At 39.4% G+C, this 9,806-nt stretch overlaps 1 protein-coding gene across 1 annotated transcript in view; it reads left to right on the top strand.

Annotated features, from left to right (window-relative positions):
* Positions 1-9,597, top strand: part of Fmnl2 (formin like 2) — a 279,533-nt gene extending 269,936 nt beyond the window's left edge. Inside the window, exons 26-28 of the mRNA XM_029484851.1 lie at positions 1,822-1,920; positions 2,663-2,786; positions 7,622-9,597. Coding sequence (XP_029340711.1) covers positions 1,822-1,920; positions 2,663-2,786; positions 7,622-7,731 — 333 coding nt within the window. The 3' untranslated portion in view covers positions 7,732-9,597. The remainder of the gene's footprint in view (positions 1-1,821; positions 1,921-2,662; positions 2,787-7,621) is intronic.
* Positions 9,598-9,806: the final 209 nt, after the last annotated feature.

Raw genomic sequence — 9,806 nt, forward strand, 5'->3', positions numbered from 1 at the left:
CCCTCCCTCCCTCCCTCCCTCCCTCCCTCCCTCCCCAGTTGAGGAGCTGTCAGCAAAGAATTAGGAGGTGGCGTCTTGTCGGAGGAGGTGTGTCACTGGGAATGGGCTCTGAGGTTTCAAAAGCCCACACTAGGCTCAGTCTGTCTGTGTCTCTCTGTCTCTCTCTGCCTGTGGATCAAGATATAAAGGTCTCAGGTAGTGCTATGATGTTTGTCTGTCACCGTGCTCCTCACCATAGGTAAACTGGACTAAGCCCCTGAACTGTAAGCAAGCCTCCAGTCAAATGCTTTCTTTTATGAGTTGCTTTGGTCAAGGTGTCTCTTCTCAGCAATAGAAAAGTGACTAAGATACTTCCCAAACAGTTCCACCAACTAGGGAATGAGTATTAAATAGAAGCCTATGGGGTATGGAATCATTTAATTTACTGTTCACATTATGCAAATGGTTGTAATTTATAATTTAGGAAATGAGAAAAATGTTGTCCCTGTTTAGTAAAGATGTATTTTTCTGAATATTTTTAATTTATATTTGATTATACTCATGGATGAGGAATCCACAGATATTGAAGGCAAACTGTATTGCCTGGTATTCTCTATGTTTAACATTGGTCATACTGGAAGGGGAAAGCATTTTGGCAACTTTTATGAAAATTTTAAGAAAAAACCATGGGAAGTATAAGGAGAGGCATTTTTGCAAAACAACAGAGATTAATGGCTTTGAAGGTTCATATCTGGGCCAATTACTCAGACTAAAATAGTTCCCTCCTTTTATCACGGAGTCCTGTCATAAGCTAAGAGCATAAGGAAAGCCTCCTTGGCATGGCAGATGGGATGCACGGGGATGGGATGCTGAGGAATCGGTTGCCTTCCGGCTGCTCTTCACTGGTATTCTGTAGTTCCCTGGACCACTCATCATGCTAATGAGCTGCAGAGATGGCCCAGGTGGCTCCTTTGAGATACTACAATCACATTTCTTTACATGAAAATTTCCAAGCCTAAGGTCAGAAGAGAAATCGTATGTAAAACCTATGAAATAACCTGGGAAATACTGAGATCTGACTGAGGCTTCAGGTGGAACATGTGCCTGCCGTAATCTTTGGCATGCTGTGGTCAAGCTTGTCTACAAGTGTGCTCCTTTGCCTTTCCATTTATCCTTGTGATCATGTAGCTTTTGTGGTGAGGCTGCATGGTGACATTACAGAAAACTTTCTTTGTCCTACATATTTTGAACAATGTTCTGGCATGGTGTTGATCATAGTACATTATGGGGAGTTAAGTGATAATTGAGAAATTAATAGTTTTCCCCTCCTAGGAGCCAAAAGGAAACATAACAAAAGCAGCACACACATGTACACACATATAAAATAGTCAGCAAATAAGATGGGTTTAAAAGAGAGAGGTTTGACATCTAAATACAACCCTCACTGACAGACTCAAGCTTATAGATTATTCTCAATCCCCTAAGCCAGACAGAGAACTTTCCCTTCAGTTTGTAGCTCAACAGAAGTCTGTTGGGCAGGCATGACTTCAAGAGAGTACCCAGAGATCTAAGTCCATTCTCTTTCTTATGCCAAGTTGTCAGATCAGTCATTCTGACTCCTTGGGAGAACTGTGGCTCAGCTGCCAGTCTGCAGACTTGCCACATTCAGACAGAGAAACGGAGCCGGAGGAGAGTGCGCCCAGGAAAGGTCTTCTCCCCTTTACTTCGGTTCCCAAGCCAACGTGAAGTTTTCAAGTAATAATGGCTTGAAGAAACCTTAACCATCATTATTTCCACTTACTTAATTTTCAATTTTCTTTATTTTAAAATTGCATTTCCCAGCAAGCAGAAGAGGAAAATGAGCTGAGGAAAAAGCAGGAACAAGCTCTTATGGAAAAACTGCTAGAGCAAGAAGCCTTGATGGAGCAGCAGGATGCAAAGGTATGAAGCTTCTGCTTCTGCTGCTGGCCTGAGTGAAGCTCAAGTAGAAAGCAGCGTGAGCTAACTTGTGCAAGGTCCTGACCACTGCCTCCTGGTGGCATATGGGAGATCAAGCCACTACTTTGTTTAACAACTTCTAGAATGAATGGGAGTGCTTGGGAAGCCTCGATAAGTTTACAGAAGTAAGAATTTGGGTGTCTATTCAGAAAATCCATATAAGATTATCTGATGACCAGGCCTTGACCCAGGAAAGGCTCCATGGTATCCAAGGGTACTGACCTTCTCAGACAGTCTTTGCTAGGAGGGTTGGAAGAAAGCATTTCCTGAAGGAAGGATGATGCATTATTGATACCCAGAACCCATATAAAAATGCTGGAGGCTTATAATTCAAAGCTGTAAAGACACATGGAGTTGACTATATTATTTCTAGTAAAATCAGACTATATTACTTAGCTCCAGGTCAATGAAAAGACTCTTCTTACAAAGCAAGGTAGGTATTACTCTTCCACACGCAGATACATACACACACTCTTTACATTGCTGCCCAACTGGGTTTTGTGTGCTCATAGGTGAGAGTTTGTTGCCTTTCCAGAAGTTTCCTGAGATTTTGGCATGTGAACAGAATGTTGGGATGGTTGTGTCTGTAGTGTTGGCTGTGACTGTTCAGTAAAGCTCAGGCACACTCGGAGGTTCTTTAAAGTCCAGACGGGCGCTGCTGTCATCACTCTCTGCTTTTTTTTAGTCTCCTTCCCATAAATCAAAGAGGCAGCAGCAAGAGTTAATTGCGGAATTAAGAAGGCGACAAGTTAAAGATAACAGACATGTATACGAGGGAAAAGATGGTGCCATTGAAGACATTATCACAGGTAAAGGGTATTTCGTCTTTGTGGTCTATAGTGATCACACTGCCTCGTGGAAGTGGGGCCACATACACATGTTCCTTTTGGCAACAGTTTAATTAGGTTAATGAGATGTAGAATTATGCAGCAAGATTGTAAACTAGTGTTAGAAGTACCTTCTGATACTGTTTGCCATCCAGCACCCTGAACAATCTTGTCCATTCTGTGAGGACCTTTAGGTATTCTTCCCTAAGTTCCAGAACTATTGGTTTGATTTGTTATAATTCACCATTTCCTCCTTGTGTCCACTCCTTATTGCTTGCCCAATAGAAATAATGCAAGAGAATCCATTTTCTGTACTAACAGTTAATGTAGGTTTCTCTGGCATGCTCTTTAAAAACCTCAAAATAACAAAGTCAACAGGAAGTTAGTATTTTCGGTTTGATGAATTTTTAGGATTCTCAGAACTGGGGACATAGCTCATTTATTTATTTATGTTTGTTTGTTTTCCCAGCTTAATATTTTTCTTGAACCAATTCCCCAGGGTTTTATATTGCCTCTTGTTGATGAGGGTGGTAACTTAGGCTACTGGGCTATTTAGCAGTAAATGACTTTTGTTTAATGTCTTTTCCACATGAAATCTGTTTATCAGTTAAGATACTTCAGACATTTTTCTCTTATGGTAAGGTTTAAAAATATGTTCAAGTATAGACAGTTATATGATGTATGTGCAGGTGTTCTTTACCCATCTCAACATTAAGCAACAAAGTCAGTCCTGTTAAATGTAAGTGCTATGCCTCTAGTCTCTCAGGGTTCAATCCCCAGGACCTCAGGCAGTCCCTATAGCCTCATTTGGAAATATTTAAGTATGCCTCTTTTAAAGTTGAGGATGGATACTTATAAAACAAAGCCAAATTATAATCATATTAATATTTATCATACTCAGAAGTAAACATTCCTTAATATTAAATTTGTAGCTATTCATATTTCCCAAATTCTAGTTTGTCAAAAATATAATTGATTCATTGCACTTTCTTGTAGCTTACTCAAAATTGTGAATAGGGATATCAAGGTTCTAAAACCACAGACTCTTGATCATTTTAAGCACAGGAAAGTTAAGTAGAATGTTGATTAGATTTTTAAAGTCAATAAAGGATTCCTTGGCTGTTAATAAAGAAGCATAAATGAGTGACTAGTAAAAAATGGCAATTTCTTCTCACGGAGCACACATGGTGTCATCATCCACTATGCAGTGGCTTGCAGAGTCCCCTTGTGGGTCAGTTCTCTGCCTCCTCTGCACAGGGAAGTTCTACTCTGCATGTCCCATGAAGGTAAACACCTAAGTGCCACACCAAGACTAATTTGAGACTAGGAAAGCATCCAACTTCGTACATTAAGAACTCAAAAGGACATAGGCAGACCATAGTGGGACCTTCCTTTAATCCTAGTAGTGAGGATGTTGGAGGAAGGACGATCAGGAGTTAAAGGTCATCCTTGACTTGAGTGCATTTCAGCTCCTGCCTTAAACCCATGACATCTTATAAAACGAACAGTGTAGATTTGCCTGTATCTCAGAATAGTTTTTCCTCAGTCCTTTTCACTTCTCGTTCCCCAACCCCCAAGTCACAGGCTTTCTTCTGACTTTAATGCCCTCTCCTACCCTTCCTCTTACACTAACCATGTACTAATGCAGTAGATGCTGGCTTTTTACTCGTGTGTTGTCTGGCTGTTATTCTCAATGCAGTGCTGAAGACTGTGCCCTTTACTGCTCGCACCGCCAAGCGTGGCTCTCGGTTTTTCTGCGAACCTGTTCTCACTGAAGAATACCATTACTAAACTATTGCTCTTTGTCACCTGATACTATTAAAAAGGTCACTACAGGTTTTTTTTCTTAAAACCTCTTATCTCCCCTCCTACACCCCTTATGTACACCCTCCATGTCTTAGGACCAACCACTATGCTAGCATGGAATGCTATCTTCATTTTACATTTTCTGTTGTCTTCGTGCTGCATGGTTTTGTATTTTAGTCATGACTATACACTCACTGCCATCTTCAGTATATGTATGTATGCATGTATGTATGTATGTATGTTTGTACCACATTCCTGCAACCATATGGATGTGGGTGACAGTTAATAGAACTACTTGTAGACGATTTCAGTAGAATAAACAGTAAATGACTTGGGGACTCTTATCTTTTAAATGACAACAAACAATAACTACAAAGGCCACTATTCACCGAGTGTTTACGGTGCTCTAGTAGGTTTACTGAGAACATAGCCCTTCTCTATGCTAACATAGTAATAAAATGATTAAAAGGGACAGGAAACAGTGACATGATCCTGCAGGTTATGGTGCCTGCCACCAAGCCCGCCAACTAAGATTGAGCCCCTGTAGCCAAGTGGTGAAGGGAAAGCAGCTGTTCTGATTTCCTCACCAGAGCCATGGCACATGCTGCTCCTGGCAATAAAAATACAGCTCGTCTACACTCTGAAAATGAGAGACGTTTTAAAGCCACAGTGAAGACCTCTGCAAATTGGCCATTTTCAGGTCTTACACAGTCCTAAGTGTGCTAGAACTCAGTGTGAGCTTTATGCTGGGAACACTTCCAACAATAAACCTTGACAATGCTGACCATAACCCAGCCGTTCATAACCCATGCCCCCCAAACACTACCCTATTCGCTGTCATGCCCTATTTCAGCTGTCAGCAGTCCCATATTAAGAGTAGAGATGCAAGGCAGGAGGTGCAAGCAAAGGCTAAGGTGCTCCCCATCTTTCTTATATCCTTCACTGGCAACTGTTCCATGTCAAACTCCTCTGCTTGGCAGGACAGTGGCAGCACAAATGCAGATAGTATACTTACTATTGAAAGGTTGCATTTTTTTCATAGAATTTAAAAACAAAGTGGGGAGATGTAAGATTTGTCCAGGTAGTGTCCTGAGGTATTATTTGTTAAAAACGGAGTAGATATGACTATGCATAGTTGCTTAGAAAAGAGACAAAGAACATAACTACTAATTTTCAATAGACATGGACTATCTCCTGTGCTGAGGTTGATATGGAACTGGGTGTTTCGTGGCATAACTATTCTATGAATTATATTTGCTAGGTGTTCTTGTCTTTGCATCAAAAGATCTGTCATTGCCTGCTCTGCATTGTACTTAACCACCAGTGCTCATTAACTGGCTGAAAACTTTCATCTGCTCAACTGTTTGTTGTTGGATTGTCTGTCTTACTGGAGCCAATCTTCAAAGCAGCTTGACCCTGGGCGATCAGGGCTGGGTGGGAAGACACTCTCCTTCCCTGTTTAACCTAACACAACCTGTAGTGAAGGCTATGCCCTCTGTTAGCTAACATGCCCAGCATTGTTAAACACTAAGTTGAGTTGCTTTCTGTTTTCATCCCATTTTTACTTAACCATCATTTTGTGTTTTTGTTTTCTGTTTAGCCTTAAAGAAGAATAATATCACTAAATTTCCAAATGTTCACTCGAGGGTAAGGATTTCTTCTAGCACACCGGTGGTGGAGGATACACAGAGCTGGCAAGCATCACTTTTTACTTAGCTTCCTCCTCTTTCCTATATGCAGTTCAGTGGTTACTTATTTATGGTAAGGGTAATACTGGTGAGAATCTGACCAGTCTTTGTGCCTCACATGAGTAATGTGTGGCTTTCTCAGCTGGCCTTTGTTTTATGATGGCTTGGCAAAAGAACTGCTGATTGTGTTTGCTTCTCTCAGTCCTCTTGTTGGTCTACATGTTACTCAGTTAACTCCAGTTTCATCTGGATGAACAGAGTGGGAACTTGATCCATAGCTTTTGAAAGATGAGGAAATTTCACAAATAATTGATCTGAGGACTCCTAAACCACAGGGCTTTGGGAATATTAGATCAACTGTAACTATGCTTTGTTTAGTCTGAGATGGACTAGACAGGCCACAATTTATAGTTATTTAGGAGCTTGTTGGGGTAAGTCCAAGAGGATGGGCCTATTCCACTGAACTCCAGTTTGAGTTTGCCCAGTAGAATGTTCACCAAGTATTAGTTTCTATGTAAACTGTCAACTTAAAAATAGGTCCATTTTAAAAGATTGAGTTTATAATAAAAATACATACTAATTAAAGAGAAAATGAAGAAACCTTTTTGTTCTGTCACGTCTTAACTCATAAGGCTAAATGCTGGCTAGACTATCAGTCTTACTTATGGAAGCATGCTTTCATACTAAGTGCTTTCCTAAAAGTCCTGTTACTCCATTTCATCTCACTAAAACAATACTGCCTTCACCCAGAATGCACTGCACTGGTTTGACTTCCTCATTCATAGCCTTTTTAGAATGCCAAACATTCTGCCTGCATTAGGAATAAACTGGAAAGTTGGAGTTGGGCCTATTTCCCGTGTAGATTGGAGTAGAAACAGGATAGGTGGCAGGAGACTATTATTCAGTACTATTTCTAGTTCATAAAAAAGGTCAAGTATCTAAAGCGGTATAAACAATTGTTCTGCAGTTCCTTCCTGTCTTATCCTTATTAAAACTATAAAGACAGTTTGTTTTGTTAATTTTGCACAAATCAGTTTTGAAGACTGAGCACAGTTGCTTCCAATTGGAGAGATATTTCAAAATATTTCAACTAGCCAAGCTACTGTGATAGAAATAATCTCTATGTCTCGGAATCCTACCAGTATTACATCTTATTTTAATTGTAAATGCTCAAGGAAGATGTACACCTTTGGTTGAATACTCCATGGGTTTGAAGGGCCTGTTAGTTGACTCTACACAAGCTGCTTTGACTGGCTGCCAACTAGCTTCTGTCTTGCTGAGATGTACTTGACTGTCCTTTCATTGGCATTTTTCTCTTTACAGATCTTAGAAACCAACCCTACAGACGAGCCGATGCGGTGAGACGAAGTGTGAGACGGCGCTTCGACGATCAGAACCTGCGTTCTGTTAATGGTGCCGAAATAACAATGTGACTGGAGACCACCTTCATGAGAGGGTGTCCAAGAAACTGCCATTCCAGCCTTCACTACAGATGAAATACTCTCAAGGGCTCAGATTTAACAAACACATAGGAACTTAAAAATGATGGGTTCTCTTTTTAACCCCTGTTAACAAGTGCCTAAAATTGGAAGTAACTTGCTCAGATTAATCAAAGCAATAGGATTTGACTTAAATCTTTTTACATCAGTATGTTATTCAGTTTTTAAACCAAAATGTAAACTTCATATTAAATTCATTATTTGCCATTGTGATTGTCCATTATGGCCCACCCTGATTTCCTGGTAATCTGTAAATAACGGATGTGTGTGCTAAGGGTATCCTTTGCTGAGAGGTCTTCTAAGAAATTTTGTGTTCGAGCCATATTCACAAACTCCTAACAAGGGACTGGAAACGGGAGATGGAAGCTGGCATACAATTACATCCTTCTGTCATTTAGTCTCAGCAAAGTACAAGCAGGATGCAACTGCATTGCCACTCCAAGTTGTTCGAGTTTATCCTATTTCATGTTGTTTCTGTGCAAGGCTGCCATGCACAAAGGCATTCACTTGTATGACTTCAAGGTGGCATGAAACATTGAAGACTTATTTGCAGAACTGTGTTCTTAAGCTAGAGGCAGCTTTTAATAACACAAAGGTTTATTAATTAGCACTAAAATTAAAATGTCTCAGTATTCTGATTTTTGAGGACCATTATGGGTGAATCCTTAAAATAGAAATTGGTGCCTTGTTAGTCAGGGAGATTTTTACCACAAGCTCTATTAGTAAGCATTCAAAAATTACATGTGTTAATGTAATGTTGGGAACCTGGCCTTATTCTCTTCTGACAATCGAAGGGTCCTTTTTTTTTTTTCTCTTCCCTTTGTAAATTATACTGATACAGTTGACATTAAGTTATCAGGGCTGAATTGCTTTGTGCATTTCTTACTTATGAGAAATTCCCATTAAGTTAACATTGAGATTAAGTTTAAATGATACGCGATAGGGTTAAATGGTTGACTAAAATCACTTCCCTTTACTTCCTCACTGACAAGGCATTTCCATCTTTCCCAAAGTCAAAGACTGGACTGAAGCTAAATTTGTACTTTTCATAATATATATTCTGCTTCTGGCTTACCTTGTCGGTACATCAGTATATTAATTGTAAAAATTATTGTATAGTATTTAACCACCAAATCTGTGTTCATGTGAACCCCTTGGTGAAGGCCCCCTTTTCATGGATGTGTAGTTATATGATCTTTAAAATGTACAGATATTTTGCTATAAGATTGGTGCAGTTTTTTATGGTTTTTACACTTCTCTTTAATTCCTACCTAAGCCTCTAGGTAATACTGTAAATATTGTTTTAAAATGCATCAGCCTATGCTACACAATCTGAATGTTACTTTAACTTATAGTCTGTTTTCTGAAATATATATATATTTAACTACAAGGACAGTTTAAAAGTCAGTTACCACATTTCACAGTAGTATGCCTATTTACAGATCCCTTTTAAACTGCCACTTGCTGTCACATTCATAAATGTGTAGTTTAAAAAGAACATGCCAAGATTGTCGTCTTGTTGAGTCAATATTCATCTTGGTGAATATATTAATTTGATCATGATATCAGACAAATACGTGGACCTCCTTCACACAAATCAGCTGCTTTCCAAAGGTGTGCATTTGCTTAAAGCAAACTGCCCATTTCCCAGTGTACAAATAGACAATAATGTTGGCATATTCTTCTGTCTGTCTAGTAATGGCCCTGCTTCTTAGCAATATTAGAAATGTTTTATAAAAGCAATTCATGTTACTTTTCTGGTCTTTTCATGCCATTTGAGCAAATAAACTATTTACACTACTATTCTGTCATATGTTCTAATCCTTTGTATATTTATCTGTTTTAGAAAAACTGTTCCCTCATATTCTTTCTTATTAAAAAAAAAGATATTGTCATCACCTACATATAAAGAAAGGCTCCCCTGATCTCTCTCTTCACCCTTCTCTTTGAGCCGCTACCTTGCCCCACTCTCTCCCCCAATAAACCTCAAGTGGAACTGTTAAAAAAAG

The sequence above is a fragment of the Mus caroli genome, chromosome 2 (genome assembly GCF_900094665.2).
Source record: "Mus caroli chromosome 2, CAROLI_EIJ_v1.1, whole genome shotgun sequence".
Lineage (NCBI taxonomy): Eukaryota > Metazoa > Chordata > Mammalia > Rodentia > Muridae > Mus > Mus caroli.